Source organism: Pituophis catenifer, unplaced genomic scaffold (genome assembly GCF_029215685.1).
Source record: "Pituophis catenifer annectens isolate HBS135680 unplaced genomic scaffold, rPitCat1.0.hap2 SCAF_7, whole genome shotgun sequence".
In the NCBI taxonomy this organism is placed as follows: domain Eukaryota; kingdom Metazoa; phylum Chordata; class Lepidosauria; order Squamata; family Colubridae; genus Pituophis; species Pituophis catenifer.
Genome location: NW_027256887.1, coordinates 20,558,886 through 20,585,359, shown reverse-complemented (window position 1 = coordinate 20,585,359; position 26,474 = coordinate 20,558,886). Strand labels below are relative to the sequence as shown.

The 26,474-nt window shown below is 38.8% G+C and overlaps 1 protein-coding gene across 1 annotated transcript in view; it reads right to left on the bottom strand.

Moving 5' to 3' along the window:
- The window catches only part of GRM8 (glutamate metabotropic receptor 8), a 502,734-nt gene extending 481,567 nt beyond the window's left edge, over window positions 1-21,167 (bottom strand). The window contains exon 1 of the mRNA XM_070947976.1: window positions 20,658-21,167. Coding sequence (XP_070804077.1) covers window positions 20,658-21,167 — 510 coding nt within the window. The remainder of the gene's footprint in view (window positions 1-20,657) is intronic.
- Between the last annotated feature and the right edge of the window lie 5,307 nt (window positions 21,168-26,474).

Sequence of the window (26,474 nt, the reverse complement as noted above, 5' to 3'; positions counted from 1 at the left end):
TAACTGTTTCTAGAAGACAGAAACAGAAATCATCCTCTATTAATTCTCCATCTCACCATCAGTTACCTCGGGATATGTTTTTCTGCTCTTCGTGAAGTACATTTTTCCATGTTTTGCCACCTAAGAATGCTCTTCACCAATTAAAATGCCATGTTTCCGTTTGCTGTAGCCTGATCTCAGTAGTTATTTTTCAGACTGTCTTCAGCTAAATCCATGCTCACATTGCACTCTAATAGCTTCTGTCCCTCTCTTTACAGAAGTGTGTCGAAATAACACATATAGAAGGTTGCTGATAAACAAAAAGCCAGGCAAAAACACAATTTTTAAAAACATTCTTATCCTTGTATTCTTGAGCTGGTTTTCCCCTTGGGTTTAAAAGAAAGAAAAAGTCCAGTAGTGCACCTATTAATTATTTTACCAGTCACCTGAGATACAAAGTTATCACCCTCAGATCTCAACTAAGATCTATTTACTCATAGCTGTTTGGAACATGGAAATCCTTCTATATCAGGTGTCTGGAAAAATAGTGAAACTATGACCCGACCTGGAATTGCTTTTATTTGTATGCATTTAGGAACAAGTCAAAACCTTAAAATCACTGACCTACAAATGTGCTCAGGGACATTAGATTGGCAATGCAGAAGTTATAGACACTAAGGCAGCTGCTGGGTCTCCAAAATGCTTTTCTGCTCCTTTATAAATTTCTTCTGTTCCTTGAATTCATTCAAGATCTCTCACAATCATATGCAAGACTTGTTGGAATATAGATAATTTTGGATGATGCATCAAAAAGCCCAATAGTGGTTAGAAACAGAAAAGTCTGTAGTGCCTTGAATTAGTTATGTCACTATTTCCAGATAGAGATGTAAAAGAAGGATCAGTGGCACAGTGGTTAGAGTGCAGTACTGCAGGCTACTTCTGCTGACTGCTGGCCATCTGTAACAATAACAGAGTTGGAAGGGACCTTGGAGGTCATCTAGTCCAACCCCCTATTCACGCAGGATACCTGTACTAGGGATTCGAACCACCGAACTGCCGACCTTTCTGATCGACAAGCTCAGTGTCTTGGCCACTGAGTCACCTAGTCAGGCAAAATAAAAAAATGAAGGAGAAGCCATTTTAGAGGCACTACCCAGATTAGTAAATCTTAATCTACTTTTTATTTACATACATTTTTATTTTTATTTTATGGTTTATAAAGTCCCTTCAGAGAGTGGTAAGGACATCCGAGATGATTATAGGAAGCTCGTTTCCTATTATTCAGGATATCACAGTGGTGCAGTGTTATTCACAATGAGCCATGGTGGTGCAGTAGTTAGAGTGCAGTACTGCAGGCTACTTCTGATGACTGCCGGCTGCCTGCAATTTGGCAGTTCAAATCTCATCAGGCTCAAGGTTGACTCAGCCTTCCATCCTTCTGAGGTGGGTAAAATGAGGACCCAAATTATTGGGGGCAATATGCTGACCGCTTAGAGCGGGCTAGAAAACACTGTAAAGTGGTATATAAGTCTAAGTGCTAGTGCTATTGCTATCTAGGACAACTCGCCACACCCAACTCGCCATGGAACAATTTGCCATGGGACAATTCAACACTGCATTAATCATTTCATTCTGTCACTTTTATTATTGGTGCCCATGTTTTTGTCGAAATTATTGTGAGTCTTGTATTTCTGGATAGACTTTCTTTTCTTATTAATGGCCATAGTCCCATTGAAATTATTTTAACTTTTGTATCTGTTAAATTGTCCTGCGGCAAGTTGTCCATGGTAAGTTGGCCATGGTGAGTTGTCCTGTGGCAAGTTGGTGAATGTTCCCATTCTGTAAAAGAAACACCAGGCACATTTTGAAAGGAATAGATCCACAAGTTTTCTCAAAATGAGTTGTAGACAACCTTGTCAAATGAAATCTGATAGCATTTCTCCTTCCCTGATCAGAAAATGTGCACAAAAATATTTGTTTGTAAGAGGCATCTGGTTGTTTAAAATCCCACAATGGAACAGAAGATAGGCATGAACAGCAAAAGAATAAATAAAAAATTGTAAAATTGTCTCTTTTTTGTGTGTTTTTAAAAAAAAACTGTTTAATAAAAATTATTTTTTTAAAAAAGAAGAATTCAGGACAGGAAAAAAGAAAATATTAAATCAGGCAAGTCACCCATTCTTGGGATTTGTGAGCACAATATTAAATCTGTAAATATTTGCTTTGCAACTAAAGGCAAATTGATATGAATATTTGACTCAGAGTCCACTGTAAATGGTAAAGAATTGTAGGTGGTTTTACTCATTCTCAAGCTATAGTAAAGCTGTATATGCTTTTTTGGTAAAATCTGATTTCTGCAAGCATTTTACACAGTTTCTATTCTCTTCAAAACAGGAGTCATCTGATGAAATCATCATATCCATTATTTGACCTAACATGTATGTCACTCCTTATTTTCTCCATTAGGGCTAAAGGGCATCCACAATTTATCTCCCAGTTAGTATATCATTTAATAAAATGATATACTAACTTAATAAAAAAGAAGGATCTACTAGTAAAGTCTCTAAATGTAGGGGAGCTTCTGTTTGGTCTTTCAAATGCAACAATAATTGCTAGATTTCAGTTATAAAGATATGGTTTCAAAGTTCTTCTATTAGAAATGGCTCTTGAACAGCCAAATTATTTTGCTATATCTGTCTGTGTGACCTGAGCATTACAGTCTGCATTTTCTAATATTTTAATGACTTTGACTCTGTACCAATAGATTGCCTACAGAGTGGTAGTAGGATCATAAAATGGAAATATTTCATATTATAATACAGAGCCCAATTCAGGTAATGAACACAATTCATAATGACTATCCAGAAACCAACTACCGCCATCTGTCTGAATCCCCAGGACAAACAAGCATGATAAATGACCATATAGTAGATAAATACTTATACCTGCAGAAATTCACACAGTAGCCATTTCCCTCAGCATAACATGATGTTCTTAGGTATTTTTGAACTCTAAATTCACTAGGTTGAAAGTATTCATAATGTGCATTCTTTTATTTACTTCAAAATATAAGAAACCTATCTTACTATGCTTGAGGTTTCTTCTGCTCTTTTGGCTAAATATGGTCCTAGAATTCTGTCCCTAAGGGTAAAGCAAACATCACGATATTATCCTTGCTGAAGTTGAAAAGCTTTTACCGTTTCCATAACTCCGATATAGTTATATAAAATAATATTAACCTCGATCCAATTACTGTAAATTTAAGTGACGCTGATAATGCCATGCCTATTTTTAAATGCAAATCACTTTGTAAAACATACAAGTTATATCACTACCAGTTTTTCTTTAAAAACTATTTGTGGGAGACATATTTTGAATAAATTGGGTTTTTGTAGCAATTTGATTTTTTTTTCAACAAACGTAATTAGTTTGACTTTGTCTTTTTATATGATCAATGGGATATTACTGCAATCCTTACATGGTGTATCTACACTGAATGCTGAATTTCATTTTGTTGCATGTTCCACACTCTCACTTTTTGCCCTGGGAAAAGGAAGGAAAAGAGCTACATTTAAAAATGTAGCTTAAAATAAATTAAATTTATTTTTAAAAAACCAATTTGCCTTATTACTTGATAATCAGCTTTGAGTGCTGGTAGGTGAAACAATGGTAGTTAGAAAAATTTGGTCTCAAATGATTTTTTTTTTCATTTAAAACACAAATGATCAAACACAAATTATCATATTTTGGACAAATTATGAAAAGACCTAGCTCCCTTGAAAAGTCCATAATGGTAGGAAAATGAAAGGAAAGTGAAGTGAAAAGGACAATCAGCAATAAGGTGAATGCATCTGATTATAGTAGTGATGGATGCACTGTTAGAAGACCTGAACAGAGGACACATCATCCTGGATGAGATCTATATAAATGGTTGCTAAAGTTAACATTGAGTTTATTATTTATTTATTTATTTATTTATTTATTTGTTTCAATTTCTATACCGCCCTTCTCCAATTAGGACTCAGGGCGGTGAACAGCCAAAGTAAAAACAGAACATACAAAATTTAAAAACAGTTTAAAATAATTAAATATTTTGGCCGTAAATTAAAACAATCCAATTTAAAATCAATTTAAAATTTAACTCAAGCCAGCCCAGCTAGTTGAAATAAATAGGTTTTCAGGGCCCGACGAAAAATCCGGAGGTCAGTTATTGTACGTATCTCTGGGGGGAGGTTGTTCCAGAGCGTGGGCGCCACCACAGAGAAGGGTCTCCCCCTGGGGGTCGCCAGCCGACATTGTCTGGCAGACGGCACCCTGAGGAGGCCCACTCTGTGCGAGCATACTGGCCGGTGGGAGGCTATTGGTAGCAGAAGGTGGTCTCGTAAATATCCCGGCCCTAAGCCATGGAGCGCTTATAGCATAGTCAATGATTTTATAGGAAAGGCATGTTTCTAGTAGCAATGGGTTGCACTTCTGTTCAGTCTGTGGTGATCCAGGTATCTAGTCTGTTTATTTTACAAACCAGTACTCCAATTTTATGGCATTGTTATAGAAAAATAAAAGTTTGGCATGATTTTCTCCCCTGACTTCTAACCCATCCAACACCAAAGCTGTTCCCAGTATCTGAGAATCATTCTCGGTGTGTGTTTTGTACTAGGGCTTATTTATCTATTTATTTTCTCAAATATTTCATCACTTTACATGGGATTCTACCCTAATTATCTTCATTATAACTGAGAAAGGTTTGATAGACTTTTGCAATATGTGAATATGGAAAATATGTTTTCAGATCTTCAAGATGAAAAGGTAGCAGGAGGAATGTACCCCATTATAAGAATACTAGACAACCCGTGCCTTGCTGGGTCAATGTTACAAAGATATTTCCTTAGCAAAGCAGAGAAAGAGAATAATCACAGACAGGCAAAAAAAAAAAAAAAGCAGTGGGATTGGGAACGACTTCCTATTTCCTGCCAATTTGCCCATTGAACTTTCTTGTGGGAAACTAGCAGAGAGCATCAAAATCAGGGGTGGAAATCCAGCAGGTTCTGACAGGTTCTGGAGAACCGGTAGCAGAAATTTTGAGCAGTTCAGAGAACTGGTAGCGGAAATCTTGAGTAGTTCTGAGAACCAGCAAATACCACCTCGGGCTGGCCCAGCATGGGGTGGGAATGGAGATTTTGCAATATCCTTCCCCCAGGAGTGAGGAGGGAATGGGGATTTTGCAGTATCCTTCCCCTGGAGTGGGGTGGGAATGAAGATTTTGCAATATCCTTCCCCTGCCACGCCCAGCAAGCCATGCCCACAGAACCGGTAGTAAAAAAATTTGGATTTCACCACTGATCAAAATCCATCCTTCCTTCCTCCCTCCCTCCGTCCCTCCCTCCCTCCCTCCTTCCCTCCCTCCCTCCCTTCCTTCCTTCTTTCCTTTCCTTTCCTTTCCTTTTCTTCCTTCCTTCCTTCCCTTTTTTTATTTATTCCTCCCTGACTGTTTCCCCTTCTCTTAAATATATGAATTTCATTTTTCATTTCATTTTATTAAATTTGTATACCGCCCTACTCCCGAAGGACTCAGGGCAGTGAACAGCCATAAAATAAAACATATAAATACAAAATTTAAAATGGAGATAAAACAAATTAAATAAATTTGGCTGAACCATTTTAAAACCCCAATAATTTAAAACCAAATTTAAAATTCCCATTTAAAAAGAGGAAAAGTTTAGGTCAGGCCAGCTTGATGGAATAGGAACGTCTTAAGCGCGCGACGGAAGGTACGCAGATCCGGAATCCTCCGTATCTCGGGGGGGAACTCGTTCCAGATAGTAGGTGCCCCCACAGAGAAGGCTCTCCCCCTGGGGGCCACCAGTCGACATTGTTTGGCCAACGGCACCCGGAGGAGCCCCTCTCTATGAGAGGGTACTGGTCGGTGGGAGGCTATTGGTGGTAGCAGGCGGTCCCACAAATAGCCAGGTCCTAAGCCATGGAGCGCTCTGAAGGTGATAACAAAAACCTTGAAGCGCACCCGGAAGACCACCGGGAGCCACTGCAGCTCGCGCAGGAGAGGCGTTACATGGGAGCGCCACGTCTCTCCCATCACCACCTGCGCGGCCGCACTCTGCGCCAGTTGGAGCGTCCGAGTGCTCTTCAAGGGGAGCCCCATGTAGAGAGCGTTACAATAGTCCAGATGGGAGGTGACGAAGGCATGAGTGACCGTGTGTAACGAGTCCCGATCCAGAAAGGGACGCAACTGGCGGATCAGGCGAACCTGATGAAAAATCCTCCCGGCCACGGCCGTCAAGTGCTCTTCTATAGACAGCCGTGAATCCAGGAGGAAACCCAAGTTGTGAGCCCTTTCCGTGGGGGCCAATGCTTCGCCCCCAATAGTCAGTGATGGCACCAGCTGACTATATCGGGACGTCAGAAACCACAGCCACTCGGTCTTGGATGGGTTGAGCCTGAGCCTGTTTCTCCCCATCCAGATCCGTACGGCCTCCAGGCACCGGGACATCACTTCAAGGGCATCGTTGGGGTGGTCTGGGGTAGAGATGTACAGCTGGGTGTCGTCAGCGTACTGATGGTACTCCACCCCGAAACCACGGATGATCTCGCCCAGCGGCTTCACATAAATGTTGAACAAAAGGGGCAAGAGGACCGATCCTTGTGGCACCCCACATATAAGGGGCCTCAGGGTCGACCTCTGCCCCCCTGTCAACACAGACTGCGACCGGTCGGAGAGAAAGGAGGAGAACCACCATAATACGTTGCCTCCCACCCCCAACTCTTCCAACCAATGCAGCATGATACCATGGTCAATGGTATCAAAAGCCGCTGAGAGATCTAATAGGACCAGGACAGAGGAACAACCTCTGTCCCGGGCCCTCCAGAGATCATCCACCAATGCGACCAATGCCGTTTCCATGCTGTACCCAGGCCTGAAACTCGACTGGAACGGATCCAGATACGTCGTTTCATCCAGGTACCGGGGAAACTGTCGTGCAACCACACTCTCAACAACCTTCGCCACAAAGCGAAGGTTGGAGACTGGACAATAGTTAGCCAATATTGCTGGGTCCAGGGAAGGCTTCTTGAGGAGAGGTCTCACCACTGCCTCTTTCAAGGTGGCGGGAAAGACACCCTCGCCCAATGAAGCATTTATAATCCCCTGGAGCCAGCCTCGCGTCACCTCCCGGGAAGCCAGCACTAACCAGGAGGGGCACGGGTCCAACAAACATGTGGTCGCATTCAGTCTACCCAGAATCCTGTCCACGTCCTCAGGGGTCACAGAATCAAACTCATCCCAGATAACATTCTCAGGACCTGCCTCCGTCATCCCCGCTGGATCTACCCAGTCGGAGTCCAGATCTTCCCGAATCTGAGTGATTTTGTCATACAGATACTGAACAAAATCCTCGGCTCTTCCCTCCAAGGGGTCCTCCCTCGCTTCCTGGTGGAGCAGGGAGCGGGTCACCCTAAACAGGGCGGCCGGGCAGTTATCTGATGATGCAATAAGAGCAGCAAGATAAGTGCATTTCGCTGCTTTTATCGCCACTAGGTAATTCTTAATATGAGATCTTACCAGTGTCCGGTCAGATTCAGTACGACTGGCCCTCCAAATACTCTCTAGGCGTCTTTTCCAGCGCTTCATCTCCCTCAGCTCCTCAGTAAACCAAGGAGCCAGGTGAGATCGGCGCCGGGTCAGAGGCCGCAAAGGCACGACTCGATCCAGAGCTCCAGCGGCCGCCCTATCCCAGGCGGCCCCTAGGTCTCCAGTCAAGGCGTGAACCAGAACCTCAGGGATTGTCCCAAGCTCCATCTGGAACCTATCAGGTTCCATCAGGTGCCTGGGGCGGTACCATCTTATCAGTTCCGCCTCCCTGCGGCGGGGTGCAGCAGTTCGAAGGTCAAGGCAAAGGAGAGAGTGATCCGACCATGACAAGGGCTCAATGACTATGTTCCCTATCTCGAGATCACTCAGCCACTGTCCAGAGACAAAAATCAAGTCCAGTGTGTTTCCCCCCATGTGCGTAGGGCCATGAATTAGCTGGGTCAGATCCATAGCCGTCATGGAAGCCATGAACTCCCGAGCCACCTCAGACGTCTCACCCACAGACGGCAGGTTGAAATCCCCCATGACCATAAGTCTGGGGGTATCCACCGCCACCGCGGCGATAACGTTGAGTAGCTCGGGCAGGGCTGCTGCCACGTGGCAGGGAGCCAGGTACGTGATCAGCAAACCCCTCTGAACCCCATGACCCCACTTCACAAGGAGGGTCTCACAACTGGCCGTCTGAGGAACAGTGGCCTCCCTCGGCTAAGGCCTTCTCTAATAATAACCGCTACTCCCCGCCCCTCCCCTGTGACCTCGGCTGATGGAATGCCTGGAAGCCTGGTGGGCACATTTCTACCAGAGGGACCCCTCCCTCCGGGCCCAACCAGGTCTCCGTAATACCCGCCAGGTCCGCTCCCCCCTCCTGAACCAGATCACAAATGAGGGGGGCTTTATTTATTACGGACCTGGCGTTGCACAATATCAGTCGAAGGCCCGGGCCCTGAGGTTCTGTACAACCTGGAGAACGAGTGGAGCCTTGGGGGCCGGAGCACGCTACCGCTCAAAGACAGCGGGTGCGCGCTCCCTTAACATGGGCCCCCTGCTCCCGCCATATCTACCCCTCCCACTCACAGTACCGATGATAGAAACACAATCTGGACAGCTCGACCCCCCCCATTACCTCCGGATCCCCCAACCCCTCCGCCATGCCTAGTGGCCAGGCCTGACCCTCCCCTTGGTGGGTTTTCCCCCAAACCCACAACCCTAATTCCAATTTTTCCCTTCCCTTCCCCCGGGACCCCTTAAAAATTTACCCAATTTACTTAAAAAACCCCTCAACCCCCTCTTCGCGGTATGCCACCTCTCTGGGTTCCAAAGCCCGTCATCGAGGTAGGCCCTCGATAACGTGGAGGGCCAGACCTGCGAGAGGGGGGAGTCTCGCAGCGCAAGAAGCTCAATGGTTGAATACATCCACAAAATGGGAAAGGGTGAAGATGGCGTCTGGCCAGGGTTCCATAAAGTCTAAAGGTCCTGAAGACAAAAGGCAGCAACGATTACTTTCTGGACAAAGGAAGGTGCCAGGACAATTAAAATACTGTAGATGTGCAAATAAAGTTTTAACAATAAATATAGAATTCTAAGGAACAATGCATAGAAGTAATTATTCCAACCTAGTGTCTTTTTTTAAAAATGTTGGAGAAGCAGCATGATGGTCCAAACCCACTGGAAGCAGAGGGGATTAAATGCCAGTTTGCATCATTCCATAATGTGGCTCAGTGGGTTTCTCATCTCTCTCAGTGGAAGCCTGATAAACGCAAATGTAATTCAGCAACATTTTGTGGAACAAATGTAACAAAACTGCAAAGGAAGACTCGAAAACATTAGATTTCAAATTTATAGCAGCTGGCTGAAATGAACTCACATTTGCTAGATATACAGTAGCCTGGAAAGCTCCCTGCTGTGTTTCGCTTGCTGTTGTCAAAAGCCAGATCTGTGTATTTGCCAGAAGAGCCATGTAGTCCTATAACTATCTTGGCCTATGCTGAATTCAGAAGCACCTGAATTCCAAGATTATCTCTCTTCTCTCTTAGATAACAGATAATTCTTTATGCTGCCAGCAGTTTCTATGTTGATGTCTCACATAATTCTATTGCTCAGACCAGGGGTCTGCAACCTTAAACTCTCAAAGAGCCATTTGGACCCGTTTCCCACAGAAAAGAAAACACCAGGAGCCACAAAACCCTTCCCATGCCTGACTATTTCTTGAGCCGCCACAAAACCAGTATATGTAGCTGAATTAAACATTCTGTTTTCTTCTGAAACTTTTTTTGGATTTATCCATTGTTGGCCTACCAGGGGTTGAAAAGCTCAATAAATTGCTTCCTGGTTTTAAGCCAAGATTTTAGTATTCAGGAATCCCAGTCCTCATTCTTGACTAAAATATAATTGAAGGCATAGTGCTCAAAACCTTCACAAAACCTGAATAAGACAAGAGTACACTGTAGATGCATGAACCAAAATTTATTATCTTCCCTGCTTCCCCAGATTTTTTTAAAATTATCTTTAGTAGCTAGCTTCAGTAGCTAGATTCTTTGTAGCAACACTAAGGATTCATCAGAATCCGATGAATAATTCATTATAGCTATTTTACACAGTTAATGCACCAAATCTTTGATATTATCACCCTTTTGCATTTTAGTATCTAAAGATTATTGGCCTTCTCAATTTAAGGACAAATACCCTGTTTCCCCCAAAATAAGACACCCCCTAATAAGCCCAATCGGACTTTTGAGCACATGGCAATAAGGCCAAGCACTTATTTTAGGATTCAAAAAAATATAAGACAGGGTCTTATTTTCGGGAAAACACGGTATTATATTATAGTTTAGGCCGTGTTCTTATCTGTGTGTGAGTGACAGATACGATGCCAAATTATGACTTTAACAGATGTTGTTGTTTGTTATTATTCTATTTTAGAACTTTTAATTATTCCTTGAGTATTTTTAATTGTACTTGTCTTTGACTGTAATAAACATTTTACATTTTTTATGTTCAATATTCAAGAGAAACCATGCAGATGTAAATTCCTTTACTTCTTCTCAAATCTAAAGAAAAGCGTATTAAGTCTATCATCATCTCTTATATTATTTTGATATCATTTTTTATTTTCCTCTTTAGAAATATCTTATATGCCAGACGTATTATAGCTATCAACACGACAGAAGCAAGATGTATTCAATATAATTATAGTTCTCTTGTGATATATTCAGAACTATAAAAACAATCATCATCCATATTATCAAAAGGTGATAATCTCAGACTAATTCTGTAGTTAGTATTTATGAACTATCACCTATACATCTTACTGACAGTTCTCCTAAGTATTTAAACTCTAAACCATTAGAAATTACACTATTTTTGCCTGTAGAGTAAAATAAAATTATCCCTCTGTTTTGGAGACTGAATGATTAATCTAATTGATGCTCATAATGAATGAAGTTTTTTTTTTTTTACTCAACATAATTTCTCCCTGATGAACTCCAGTTGATTTGATACTAATGTTAATTTTTGTTTGTGTGTGCCTTGTATTGTTTCATGACAAGAGTCAATCCATATATGTTCAATAATTTCTCACTGTTTAGTTTTGAATGCTGGTTTTCAACATTTTAAGAAACCCAAGTTTCAAATCAATTCATTTCACATTACACAGTGAAAAGTTGGAGTCTTTTCACATAACAAACCCAAATTTCTATATGCCTTTCTTTGAACTCAGCTTTGTATGTTTTACTCTTTTGCTGCTTAATTCTTTAATATGTCCAAAGAAGAACATTCTGATTTAACCAAGCTTTTAAACCAGAATAAAGCATAGATTAATCAAGCATGTAAAACAGAAATACTGTAGAAATAGCACTTAGACTTAGATGCCACTTCACAGTGCTTTACAGCCCTCTCTAAGTGGTTTACAGAGTCAGCATATTGCCCCCAACAATCTGGGTTCTCATTTTACCAACCTCGGAAGGATGGAAGACTGAGTCAACCTTGAGCCTGGTGAGATTCGAGCTCAGTCAGCTGGCAGTCAGCAGAAGTAGCCTGCAGTACTGTACTCTAACCACTGTGCCATCGACCTTCTTATAAGGCTGATAAAGGAGCACAGAGGCTTGTCATTTATTCCCAGATTGTTAAATCTGAATCAATTTCCCTTTCCTCATTCTGAAACTGCTGTTTGTCGATCAAGCCATTAGTATTGCCTGCATATATATGAGTTACCCTAGATTTCTTAATGGCATTCTACTATCACTAAAATGGCTTTTTGATAATAGTGCAATGCATAGATATCTTGTAGGATCTGAAAGCAAGAAAGAGAATTACTTGTTGATACTTTTATTTATTTTTAAATCAATTTTGGCCAATTGGAAGATTGCTCCTCCTGAGGAGTACAGAAAACAATACAAGAAGACTTGCATGATGCAGGTAGAAAACGAGCAGAAGGGCAATGAACAAAATATAAATTACCTTGTTACAACATATTATCTCTGGATTATTGCTGAATCTCTGCAGCACCAGCAAACAGATATTTGCTTCAGATAAATACTGCTTTAAGGTAAAATTAAAATCAGGTACATTTTATATAATCTGTAAACCAATATAGAGATGCTATTGGGTCTGATTGCATCCTGTGAAAAATGAGAAAAAGTTGGATTAGAAACTCCAGTAAAATATCTACATTTCAACACATTTTCTTGGAAGGTGAAGTTGTTTCAAACTCAGTGGAAATTACAAAATAATCAATGCCATCAAAACAAAGGTGGTATTCAGCAGGTTCTGATCAGTTCTGGAGAACCAGTAGCAAAAATTTTGAGTAGTTCGGGGAACTGGTAAATACCACCTCTGACTGGCCCTGCCCCCATCTATTCTCTGCCTCCTGAGTCCCAGCTGATCAGGAGGAAATGGGGATTTTGTAGTAACCTTCCCTTGGAGTGAGGGAGGGAATGGAGATTTTACATATCTTTCCCCTGCCACGCCCACCAAGTCATGCCCACCAAGCCGTGCCACGCCCACCAAGCCACATCCACAGAACCGGTAGTAAAAACTTTTGAATTCTACCACTGCATCAAAAGCCTTCAAATATATTCTCAGATTTTCTTTTCCCATGTGCTTACAAAATATGTCCTTATCTATGTGGTTTAATCCTCACCAGCAGCCAATAATATTGCAGATCTGTATCCCAAATGTATCAGTTTCACAGTGTTGAGTTGTCCCTAAATATCCACCAAATATGTTTTGCTTGAAAGCAGAAATAGAGCTATTCCATTTGTGTGCCTCTTTAAACGGAAATGTCGATTTTCACATTTAAAAACCCTATTCCAAATCAATTTTTAAAAATACATTGAAAAAAAAAAGCTGCCCACCACCATCTATTTTGCCACCTGAGCATTTTCTCATATTCAATCTTGATTTATATAATTTCTTTTTGCAATGTTTGCCGTTTCACTTAAGGCATGCTAAGCTTGGTAATTTTGAAATTAGTAGGAAAAACAAATATGACTGTCAGTGTTTCCAATTTCATTTATGTTTTCCTAATATTTCATGTAATTTCACACTTTAACCATTTGAGAAGCATCTGTACATTTTACTTCTACAAAGAAAAGTTTCTCCTTGCAAGACCATCCAGCACTCATCCAATCAGATATAAAACTACTTGCATTAATTTACACCACCAAACAATTGAACTTAACATAATTTCTGGGAACTCCCTACAGTTTCAAATAAGAGTTATTCCCATCCTACTAGATGATATTAAGGAGAGAATCAGAGATCTTTTTCATTCAAATTAAAGATATGAATGCAACAAACATTAAGGCTGAATGGAGCCAGAAGATTGAACAAAATCTTACCCACTCAACTTTCTCAAAAGACACTGGAAACCCATTCTATTCTTAAAGCAGTTTATTTTCCTTCACATCTAATAATATTGCAGGGACATTGCAGACTCTCAAAAATCTCGTGCAATTGAATTTTCTTTCTTATATGAAACACTAATGAAAAGGTTAGTACAATAATCTGTACATCTCAAAATAAATGATTTCACCTGAAGAAAATTACTTTGAACTAATGTTGATGCTAATCTATTATGTTAGTGGCATCCAAAAACTAAATATATTTTCCAATGAAGTATGTACAAACGTGTTGATAGCTGGATTGTTTCCCAAACATATAACCATACATTGCAGTCATCTCCAGACCAAGAAAGACATATGTAGAACTGAAACGTTATTTATAATAATACCTCATTGAAATATACTCTTAACTTGGTTACAATTGATATGTACCACTAGATCATTGCATGGCTATTCATCAGTGGTGAAATGCTCCCGGTTCGGACTGGATCGCCCGATCCGGTAGCGATGGAGGCGGGTGGTTTGGAGAACTGGTAGCAAAAATCCTTGCACCTCCCCCCTCCCCGTGCTGAGCCCCTGTTTTTTTTTACTTTTAAAAGCATTTTGGTGGTGGTAGGGGTAATGTGACTGGATGGCCATGGCCAACTTTTTTTTTTTTTTTTACTTTTAAAAGCATTTTTTACAACCTCTTCAAACGAAGAGGTTGTAGAAAAAATGCTTTTAAAAGTAAAAAAAAAAAAGTTGGCCATGCACCCCCAGTCACATTACCTCTCCCCCTCCCCCACCAAGCCATGTCCACAGAACCGGTAGTAACAAATTTTACATTTTACCACTGCTACTCATGGTGATTGAAATATATGATTGCAAAATAATAATTTCCATGCAGTAAGTGTGCTATTTGTCTCTCTGAAGTCAGAATCAAAGCATGCTTGTCTATCGATAACCAATCTTTCAAAATACCAAGATCCTTAATAAAAACAACCCTTGTAATAGTCTTCCTTGATGTGCAACAGTCTTCCTTGCAAACAAGTTTGTAAGAGATGAATTCATGATAGATACAATTCAAATGTAGCTAAGAAAAAGAAGAAATGAAATGAACACTCTAAGCACTATGTCTTTTACGTTAGAGGATTGACTAGAAGAAGAGAACATTCAGAACTCAAAATCAACAATACAACCAAGAGTTTGGTCATTTCACTGTTTTAACTAGGAACAATGGCTAGAGAAAAACAGTAGCAGAATGTCCAAAACTACATGCTTCAAACTAACATAAATATCCATCATTCATTCCTATGATTGTATAAATAGAGTATATAAAACACAGCAATTCAGGTAGTCTTTGATTTATGACCACAATTGCAACCAGAATTTCTGTTGCTAAACAAGGCAATTGTTAAGTGAGTTGCACCAAATTTTAGTATCTTTTTTCATGGTATGAAATCGCTACATGGTATGGAATCACTACATTGTTAAATGAACCATATTTTTGTTAAGTAAATCCAGCTTCCCCCATTGACTTTGTCAACAGGAAAGGTTGCAAATGGTGATCACATGACTAGGGGCAATACCTATCGCACGAATGTCAAACTCACCATGTCACGTTGCCATCACATGACATATCGTGACATTTTTCCTTTCGCAGAGCTGGGGTGGGTGTGGCCTGTGCGTGATGTATCTGGCCCACAGGCCACCAGTTTAACATCCCTGCTCTATTGTAAATACTTCCAGTTGCCCAAATTTTGATCAGATGACCATGGGGATGCTGCAATGACCATAAGTACAAGGACAAGTCTTAGCACAGATCATTACTTTCAGTTCCATAGTAACTTCAAACAGTTGCTAAACAAAGATTATAGGTGGCATTTACCACCAGCGAGATTGGCCAAGATGTATCCCAATTTATCACCTAATTGTTGGAGATGTAACTATAAATCCAGAACATTCTACCATATGTGGTGGACGTGCCCCATCACAAGGAAGTATTGGTGTCAAATTTAAAAATGGTTAGAAGAAATTACAAAGCAAAAAATAGATATGAAACCTGAATTGTTTTTATTAGGAATACTGGACCTGAAAATGAATAATAATCCTTTTCTTACCTGCACTTTAATTTCCTGAAAATGCCATTCCCAGCAGTGCTCCTTTTCCAGACAATATTTGTTAATTAAAAAGCAATGGTAATTACAAAGGTTGAATGAAATGTCTGCACTTTCATATATTTTCAAGCTTGTCCATAGTAAAGAAAAAAAATCCACATTTTATCTCTTAAGTCATGTTATGATAGTTCTTTCAACTTATTTGAGTCAAACAAATACTTATAAATATATTCCTTACATTCTGGAAAAGATGAATGTTGCATGACACCAAGCCTGAGCTTATATGGCAGATGGGGAAAATAGTGAGGTCCAGTTTTGCAATTGCCTTTTGGGCAACTCATGATGTAGGAGGCTTAACATGGTCATGTTGCAAGGGAACTTTCTTCTTGTGCTTTCAAATTTGGCTTGATTTTTATTTTGAAATTTTGACTGTTGCAATGTAATATTCTAAGGTGCTAATGGTGCTAGGTCCAAAGAAATCTATGCAAGTAACAATATTTGCATTCCAAAAACTGTAACATAAGTTTTCTTACTGAAATTTTTATACTTTTTTAACAGATGAAGCTCTATATAACTCATATTCCATGGATTGACATTTTCTTCTGGGTTATCATGATGAGCCCATGTTTCATGTGCTTTCATAATGTTGTGAAGAATTTCCTCACCTTTATTCTCCTAACAACTGACAACAATTGCTGACTAATTTCAACTCTTCAAGTTTCCTTTCTGCCATCAGTATGTGAGAAATTCATCTTGCCACAAACATATTAATGCTGAAGAACATAAATAATGTGACCCATACATTCCTGTAAAATGCCAGAGGGACAGCAATTTCCCTTTGAGTGATCTATTGATTGTCCTTAATCAGTTCATCAGTTTTCCTATACAAAAACATTTGCTATCACAGGTTATCCACTTCATTCTTAATAACACAAATCGTCTCTTCCCAGTTCACCATCTTTACATGTTTTTTGACCCAGCATAATACAATAGTCAAGTTAATATAATCCCTATAAATTACTAGAATTTGATAGTGAATTTCAATTGGAGGAAAATCTTCACCAGTCAAAAATTCATTTGTGGCACATTGCTTAAAGTTCACTGATGAGTATTCACAGCAGGTTTCCATTTCACAAACAACAGCAACACAACCTTTTCTCACATCAACTTTCTATCCACTGAAGTGAAAGAAAAATACACATCAGGGAAAGAAATGAACACTTCAGAGCATCTAGTATGTTAGTACTGACATCTGTTCATGATTTAGAACATAGGAGGCATAACTTTCATTTTAATCCTTGTACATTAGTCAATGAAACAAACACACAATCACCAAAGACCTCAGTAGTGTATTGCATTTATGAGAACAATCAGAATTTTTTAGCAACAACATATTACTATAATGGGAACTAAATCAAAATTTAGTGGCCAGTGTTCTATAGTGTTCTATATAACACTAAATCATAAAACCCATTTTACAAGTCAAAGCAGCTGGATTCACAAATCACACAGAGCCAGAATAAATCACATTAAGATTTGGTATAATATGTAAACTCAGCCACTGCAAAGCTAGCTTTCAATTCCTGTTTTAAGATTAATTTTTACAGATTACTATGAAATAAATGTTTCTTAGAACTCGTAGAACCAATCAGTTGCATATTTTATTCCTCTCCTTAAGAACTCATTTTCTAATATTTACACATCCAAATATGAACAAGCCCCAAGATTTAATTTCTTCATAGACAGCTCTTTGGATTTCCTTCCTCACTCTTCTTAAAGATAGTGGGAAGAATATCTAATTAAAACCTAAAAGAGATGCCGCCTCCTCTTGCTGGTAACTGTGTTACATCAATTAAATGGGTAAGTAGAAGCTGTCCCCAGAAGGAGTATCATGTGATCCTGTATTGATTAAGACTGCAGTGGAATGTTATTTGCAATTGCATTGTATAATGGCAATCAGGAAGTAGCTGTCATGCTTTCAAAAGACAAATTGCTGGCATCTGAGACAATTCATAGGCCCCCTTTCTTTTTGCTGTTCTCAAGTCACAGTTAATGCATGTTCTACAGGGATTAGTTTCTTAAATCTATCTCCTTCACTGTCTTCAGCAGTTAAGAGAGAGAGAGAGAGAGAGAGAGAGAGAATTTAGATGACCCTGTATTAGAGACGATGTTAACTAACTGCATTTCTTAATTTCATATTATTTAATAGGATGCAACTTTAACAAACAATTTAAACAAATAAATATGCAGCAGCTTATGTTATGATTCTCACTAAGGACAGAACTATAGTCAAGGAGGATTCAGAATTCTGATTATTCCCTCAAATCTTCATTTCTATGGCATAACTTTATGAAGGATTGATTTCATGCAACTCTGTGGACCTATTATTTAAAGAGATGAATGGTCTGAGAATAATAAGTGTTTTTCCTCAGCAATTTCAGGAATAAGAAGCAGCTATCCTACCAAATAACTATACATGTGTTTATAGTGAGGCTAAAGTCCACCCAAATATGGCAAGCAAAGGAATACCTTATTTTCCGTGAAAATAAGACCCTGTCTTATATTTTTTTGAACCCTGAAATTAGCGCTTGGCCTTATTGCCATGCACTCAAAAGCCCAATTGGGCTTATTATCAGGGGATGTCTTATTTTGGGGAAAACAGAGTATGTTGAAATTAACATTAATTCTTGTTAAAGTTGCTGAGCACTTGGTATCTCTGTGCATTTGCAAAGGAAAATTAAGCTTCTTTTATACATTATGTTTTTACAAACCAGTTTGTATAAAACCATATAGCTATCCAACTTTCAAATGCATCTTAATAAGAGTGTTTTGAAGCTTGGTGGTGACGCCTTCCTTTTCTTTTCATCTCTAGCAAGTCAACCTGATCAGGCTTCTTTTTCTGGCTATATTTCACAGGCTCTTAAGAATGAAACAGAATTTTAATGTTCTCAAGACTGAAACAGAGAACTCTTTTTTAGTGCAGACAATTAACCCATGCAGCTGAGTGCCATGATTATACTGCAGAAAAGATGAGCAGAATTTGATTTGTTTCATTCCTCCTAGTCACAAGGAGCAGGATTATAAATCTTAATAAGAGGTTAGGTTATCAGATCTACACTGCAAAAATTGGACACCTACTATATGGTAGCAATTACGATCAAAAAAATTCTTCTTAACTTTTTTATCATCTAATATTGTCCCAGTTTTTGCTCTCCAAATCTAACAGTCCTATAAAAGATTCTGTTCTTAGCATATATTGAACATATCCCAAATTCAGTGTGCCATCAATTGGTTATCCACCAAATCTTTTAAAAAAAAATGTTGCTCCCTAATGAATTTCAGTAGAATTCATCTATCCACTACATTTGACAAGTTAAGATGTGACAGGTTTACCTTTCCAGTGCTTATGCTTTACAATTTAAACAAATGTATTATGAATTCCAGGAATAACATGCCAACATGATTATTATTCTGAAGTGAACTGCTAAAATTAATCCATGAAAAATTATAACCTTGCAAAACTTGAGAGGTAACCTTTTTTATAGTCATGGTACATGTTTATATGTACTTTTACACAGACCACTATTTCTGGAATTTCAAACATATTTCACTACCTCCTTGGCACTCTTATAAACCAATATTTATGTAAAATTGACAACCAATCATCCATGATTCTGTAATCAAAGAAAACCAGCCTAGGCTAGAATAATATATAATTAATCAGAAGTTGTCTGTACCATAAGAGTTAATTCACCTGGTAGCTATATTAACATCAGTTAAATCATTCATTATAATGACAGGTTCCTGAACAAAGTTCTCCAGGTGAAACTCTGTATCAAAAATTCCAGAATCCAGAAGACTCGAGTCCAAATGTCTTTTAGAAAAGCCAGCTTTTTCTTTTCCAAATCCACATACAGAATAATACACAAAGAACAAATACACAAATCTAAATATTATCAAAAGATCTAATTTAAACTTCTCTATGTTGCATTACTTAGGGTTTTAGCGCCTAATGAATTATCTCCTTCTTTATAAACCTTCAATTTAAGAAATAAGGAGCGTTGTGACTAAAGCAGAGACTTTTTTGTAGTGAGTCTCTTATTTGATTTTGAATTCCTTTCCTTAAGAACTTTGCTTTATTTTTACAAATGGATTAAGACTTTATTTTCCCAGGCTTTAAGTTAGTTGTTAGAACTGTGCCATTTCTTCGGAATCGTTGAAAGATATTCTGTGTTGTTCCAAATACTCCTTCATTAAATAGAAGCAATTAAAATTCTTAAATAATAAATATATTCTTACACATAAATCTAAACCTACATATGTGATTTATTAGATGTCAACCCTTAAAGGAGTAATTGCTGGTGAGCATGAATTAGGAATACCATTGCAATTAGACCTGCTTGTAATTTCTTAGGAACAACTGGTAGAAATTCTGGACTAGATTTTAGTATGATCTACAGTTTTTGTCATGAGCAGTCAGAACTGATTTTAATTGTGTTTTAATCCATTTTTTGCTATTTTTGCTTCTCCCATTACTGTTTCTCCATTCTCTTCCACTTAGAGTATGACTTTCATAGTAAGAAACTCCCTGCCACGTAATATACTATGTTTTGTTTTTCTTTCTGCTAGAACCTTCTTGATATTTAAGGAAATTTAAAATATGAAGTACTTTCAGTTAAGTATCATAGATCAGAATATAATATTAAAGTATTATTCATAACATTAAACAATGGTTTTACTTTATAAAATATCAATAATGGTCAATTCCAGTACTATCCTTACTCAAACACTGGTGTGATCATATTTGAGGCAAAATACATTTGGCAGATGATAATATAGTCTATCAGGGAGCACAACTATTGTATATCTGAAGATGGGTACAGTTCTATTTGGAATGTCATCCTCTTCCACTGAGTGTGCAGCTTTGGGAGGGATGCACATGGAGCAGTGAGTAAGGAAGGGGATACACAACTAGCCAGCAAGATCAGCCAAATCAACCTGGTGATCCTTGGGGTGACAGATGTTGCAGTCATATCACCTTCACATCTGGTGTTGATATATTCCTTGCTATGATATCATGCAGCTAGAGTGGTAATACCTGCTTCTGTTTCTAAAAAGAAAAAATGAAGATACACTTACCTTAAAAAGTCTTAAAATGTTAGCCACCATGATGGACACTGAACTTGCCGCTGCACCTATTACCCCAGTTATCTTGTCTGGCTTGGTAAAAATAGGAGGATCTCCATTAGCACACTTCACATCAGACCCATCTTTTTCTATCAAAGCTTGCACAAAGGTTAATGACTGCTCCAGAGCATAAGTGTCTCTGGAACATGTGTCTAGAATCCGAACACCCAATGTGACATTGGCAAGAAGGTCAGGGTCCTTATTGATCTGATCAATTGCATATAGCATTGCCTCAAGCCGATGGATTCCCTTTTCTTTCTTGAGTTCACCACAAGGTACTCCTCTTTCTCCCTTAGCATGGACAGGAAACAGTCCCCCCAAGATCACATCTCCATCGAGTCGAATGGAATGGGCATATTCCTGGCCATAAGTTCCTCGTATCATAGGAATTATCCAACAGAATCTGGCTGCAAGCAGAAACAAATGATGGCAAGATGCTAGAAGCTTGTCCTTGTATACCATTTTTTCTGAAGATGGTGTTGAAATCCAAGATCCAGATTTTCTCCTTGCTACAGGAAGTAGTGGATATTTTGAAACTGTCTCTTCTGAAGGCTATCATCAGTACCCGGTGATTCAGAATATAGGACCTTGTAGTAGGTAGAAAAGAGGAGCTGTTGGTTGTTATTTTTAATAAATATCTTTAAGTAGTTTCTGACATAAAGAATCCATTTCAGTTAAGTGCTTTGCTCGCTTTTCAAGTGTTTTCGATGACTACAGATTAATATTAGAGTAAGCGTTCCCAGAATCAGGAAAAGGCCACCAATTCAAATCCTTGGATAGTATCTTGTAACTGAAATTCTCCTGAAGTGTTAGAGAGAGAGAATGTTTAGTTAATTTACCTTATGGTAGATGTTGCAATTTGTATTACTTCTTTATAGCAGCTTATTTCTGAAATTTTACCCTCATTTTCTCTGAAGTTAATGATTGCATTCACACATCAGGCTAAATTGGGCCTTGTCTAATTGTGATTTGCAGAACCAGCTGGAAACAAGTCAAAGTCAGTCTTGCAAATAACAAAACAACCATGTTTTATTGGTCTGTGTTCTGGCTTGGTTGCCCCCCACACACACACACACATTTGTTTAGTTATTTTTCATTTACACTTTTATAGATTAGACAGACGCTTTGGCAGGGCATAAGATCAAATAAGAAATAATCCAAGATACCGTAAACAAATTTTTGGATGTCATGGTAAATTGGAGCAGCAATAATTAAGCCAAAAATTGTACATAGTTTCATATTAAATGTTTAAATAAATAATTCACTGACCCATTATTGTAACCCCATAATTTATGGCATAGCACCATGTGTGAATTCAGGCCATCTGTCCAGTGTACCATCAAAAACGATGCTTTACTCTACAGATTTCATGCCCCATATTCCCCCACTATGTAATTTGATTGCCAGCTTTTGCTAATTCTTGACCAGGACTCTAATATGGCATCTGTTAAATTTTAATATTGCATTTACCTACAAGAGAATGATAAAAAAGAATGAACATTCCAAAGTCTGTGAAAATGTTTCTGACTGAAGTATCATGTGATGATGGTAAAAATATCTCACTGGGATTTCAGGCCAAAATATGTACTTGAAAATGAAACAGAGGTGGTGTGAAACAGAATTGTCTGTATCAAAGGAGAAAGTGACTGTATTTAGAGAACAAGGATGCATGAAATATGCATCATTCCCCTTTCTATTTCAATTTATATTAATTTAAAGAATGTCATCTTCTCATAGGGAACACCGAGTTCCTTATGCTAATTTAAAAAGTATTTAAACCCAACAAAATAATCTCCTTGGTACATCAAAAGTATGATGCAGTACAGTAATGTAGATTTTGTCTTACTGCACTGCACTCAGATTCTTAAAGTACTTGCATTTGAAATAAAGAATATCAATTTACAGTTATATAACTATAAAAGCAGAATGTGACCCAGCTAATAATCAAATAACTAGGAATCACTGGCCATTTATTTAATACTAGACTATTTGTAACCCGTTTTATTCTTCTTTCCACATAATATAGGATTGTGCTGTTTCTTCTTTTCTCACAATCCTCAAGAGAGCCCCAGTGAAGTCTCCTCCTCCTCCTCTTCGGTTGGAAGTGCCTGCCATTTTGCTGAAGGAAGGAAGAACAAAAGGAGCCATGGACCACAAGAAAAATTGCAATCCTACTCCTCATTCCAGTATGTTCACAAACCCTACCTTACCACCAAGCATCAGTACCACTCCTTTATCCTTCCTTCACCAGTCACTTGCATTAAGAGATTTCAAATTCAGCCTCAGTTCCAAAGCAAGCAATGTCTACTCAACTTGCTACCAGCTGATTGAGATCAAGGACAAGAGGTAAGCAAGAAAGGCAGCAAGGATACACAACTCCCCATCTTGCCTTGTGCCTTGCAATCTACAGGTTTCTGGGAAAGAAGGGGTGATGGTGCTGAATCAGCCACAGGTTTCCCAAATTTGATTCCTAAGGAATACTGTGTCCCAGAATTCTATAAATTATTCCATTTGAGTTACTTCATTTCAATAATTGTTGTCCTATACATTCTAGTTTTGCGAAGGTTACAAATAGACACGAGTTTCAGTAGTATATAAATTATCATATTGGTTTATTTTAACACAACATCTAAGCCATCATTCTAATAAATTGTATCACCTAATATTAAACTGGTATATATATATATATATATATATATATATATATATATATATATATATATATATATATGTAGGTCTTTGGTTATTCGGGTCTTCTCCCACGTAGAATTGGAAGTGTCTTGGCGACGTTTCGACGAAGTCTCATTCGTCATCTTCAGGCTGGTGTTCTCGGCTTCGTGCTTCCAGGAGCTCCTGGAAGCACGAAGCCGAGAACACCAGCCTGAAGATGACGAATGAGACTTCGTCGAAACGTCGCCAAGACACTTCCAATTCTACGTGGGAGAAGACCCGAATAACCAAAGACCTACATACAAACACCCGCGAAAACCTGAGAAAATATATATATATATATATATATATATATATATATATATATATATATATATGTGTGTGTGTGTGTGTGTGTGTGTGTGTGTGTGTGTGTGTGTGTGTGTAGTATGTATGTATGTATGTATGTATGTATGTATGTATATATATATATAATCCTATATATATATATATATATATATATATATATATATATGTCCTATACATTTAAATGTCAACTGAAATATGAAGATGTCAGATTACCAGACATTGATTGCTAATTGTTGAAATAACATTTCCTCTCCTTGAACCACAACTAGAACAATAACTTCAAAATGGAGGTTGAAACAGAAACATTAGTTTCTGGCAACATATGTTCTTTATAGGTTTTTAGTGAATTAGCTGAAAGGAGGAAAACTGGCCTATGAAGAGCCTCAGGAAAGCAAGTTCTTTTTCAGAGTGCTGAAAGCAACATGGACACATTATGCAGAGGCCATGATCCACCTTTCTTTTCCCAAACATTCCATTTTGCTGTGCAAATCAGAGATGCGCAGGTCAGCCTTAGAAATTATGGACATCAGCCTGAGTGCTCACATAGGTGCTTACATCTTTTGTCGAAATCATGAAAGCAGGGCATCACGCTGAAAGCTTGACCCTTTTTGCACAATCCTAATGCAATAGCCAAGTGCTTTTTCTTCTGGTCTCTAGTGAGCCTCCCAATCTGCCAAGCTGCTTTTGTCACACTAAAGAAGCACTGTGCTTGTGGTCTAAGATTCACCATAGCCCCAAATGCCCATAGAATATTGTTCAACCAGCAATACTCTGAAATCAGTGTTTCTCAACCTTGGCAACTTTAAAACATGTGGACTTTAACTCCCAGTCAACAAATGAGTTGACATCTATATCAGTGATGGGATTCAAAAAATTTTACTACCGGTTCTGTGGGCGTGGTTTGGTGGGCATGGCATGGCATGGCATGGCATGGCTTGGTGGGCCTGGCTTGGTGGGCATGGCAGGGGAAGGATACTGTAAAATCTCCATTCCCACCCCACTCCAGGGGAAGGTTACTGCAAAATTCCCATTTCCTCCCAATCAGCTGGAACTCAGAAGGCAGAAAATAGATGGGGGTGGGGCCAGTTCTCCAAACTACTCAAAATTTCTGCTACCGGTTCTCCAGAACTGTCAGAACCTGCTGAATACCACCTCTGATCTATATATCTTAAAGTTGTTAAGATTGAGAGGTCAGGTATCATCAGTATGCTGATAACACCCAGTTATATATCTCCAATCCTAGTAAGTTAAGTGATGCTCTTGATGGCCTTTCTCAGTGCCAGGGCCGGATTTAGATGAAAAGAGGCCCTAGGCTATTCCACTTATGAGGCTCTTTCACCTATAGTGAAAGTGTAATTTTAATTTTGCTAACAATTTGAATGTAGGCCCCTCTTGATCTTGAGGCCCTAGGCTGAAGCCTAGTTAGCCTATAGGAAAATCCAGCCCTGCTCAGTGCCTGGAAGCTGCAGTGGGTCTGGATGGGGAACAAAGGTTTAAACTAAACACTGGTAAGACTCAGTAGCTTTGGGTTTTGGAGCCTTCTTTATCTGGAACCTTTTTTACTTAGTGTTTATTTTTAATTTAAATTATGATTTTATTGGTTTTTATGTATTTTATTATGTATAATGCCCCAAGAGTCACTAAGTGAGACAGGTAGCAATACAAATATGTTAAATTAATAATTATACCAGCTGCTGCTTTATTTACTGTATATCATCTCTTGCAAAATCCTGCTTTTCTGAAAATTGTCTTGATTGTGAAAGGTCCCTTTTACACAGGGGGAACTACACAAATCTGAGATTAGTATCAATTCTGGGTCTCCATTATATTGCAGGGGGCCTAGAAAGTCATGTTTTGATCCCTAGTTAATTAAATTTGCAATCTAGTAGAAATGTTGCAAAGATAATTTTCTTCGGGTGTAGTAAAGTAAGTTCTCTTTCAGCCTATTTGTTGTTATGCCTTACCAACATCTCTCCCAGTCACACCAAAGAATGAATTTGCCCCTCAGAACATTCAGCTCGGAAATGTGTAACTCCTCCTTCCCTAAAATATATGTAGTTTGGAAGAACAATGTCTGTTTACTACGTTTTGCACCTGCATTCAGGTAGGTGGAGAGAGCACTGCTTTGCAGCATAGCAGGGTGGAGCTCTACTTCAGAAGATAAGAGAGGCAAAGCATAAAGCTGTGTGGAAGTGCCTTGAGTCAATACAACACAAGTACCATTTCTGACAACCGTTGGTGCAACCTTATTCATTTTCATTCAGAAGCACTTGTGCATAGGATTGGAACTTGAAATATGCTTTCTCCAAATTCAAATTAAGAAGCAACCTGCAAAAGATTTATTTCAAAAGCCTGTCAAAGTGAGAATAATTTTCCTGCAAAGCAGTCTGAGTATTGGAAGTGTTTTCGCTAAGTGAAAACACTTCTACTTTGGTTACTATTCCGTTGGCTCTTCAGGTGGAATTACCCCTCTCTGCAAACTCTCTGCAAACTAATCCACTGCTGTTAATTATCCAGGACCCCACCAATCAGCCCGGCTAGCACAGGTAGATGAAAGGAATGATTGCTGGATATGTAAACATAATTTGCTACATATTAAATAATCTGTGAAAATAAGTGAAGATTTAAAAGACAGCTCTGTTATTTGAGTGTGTATCTTGCTCCAGTTTTTCTTACAGTGAGCTGAAAACCACTAACCATGGCAAAATCAGATATAAAGCTTCTTGCATCTTCCGATTCTTGCTGGAAATA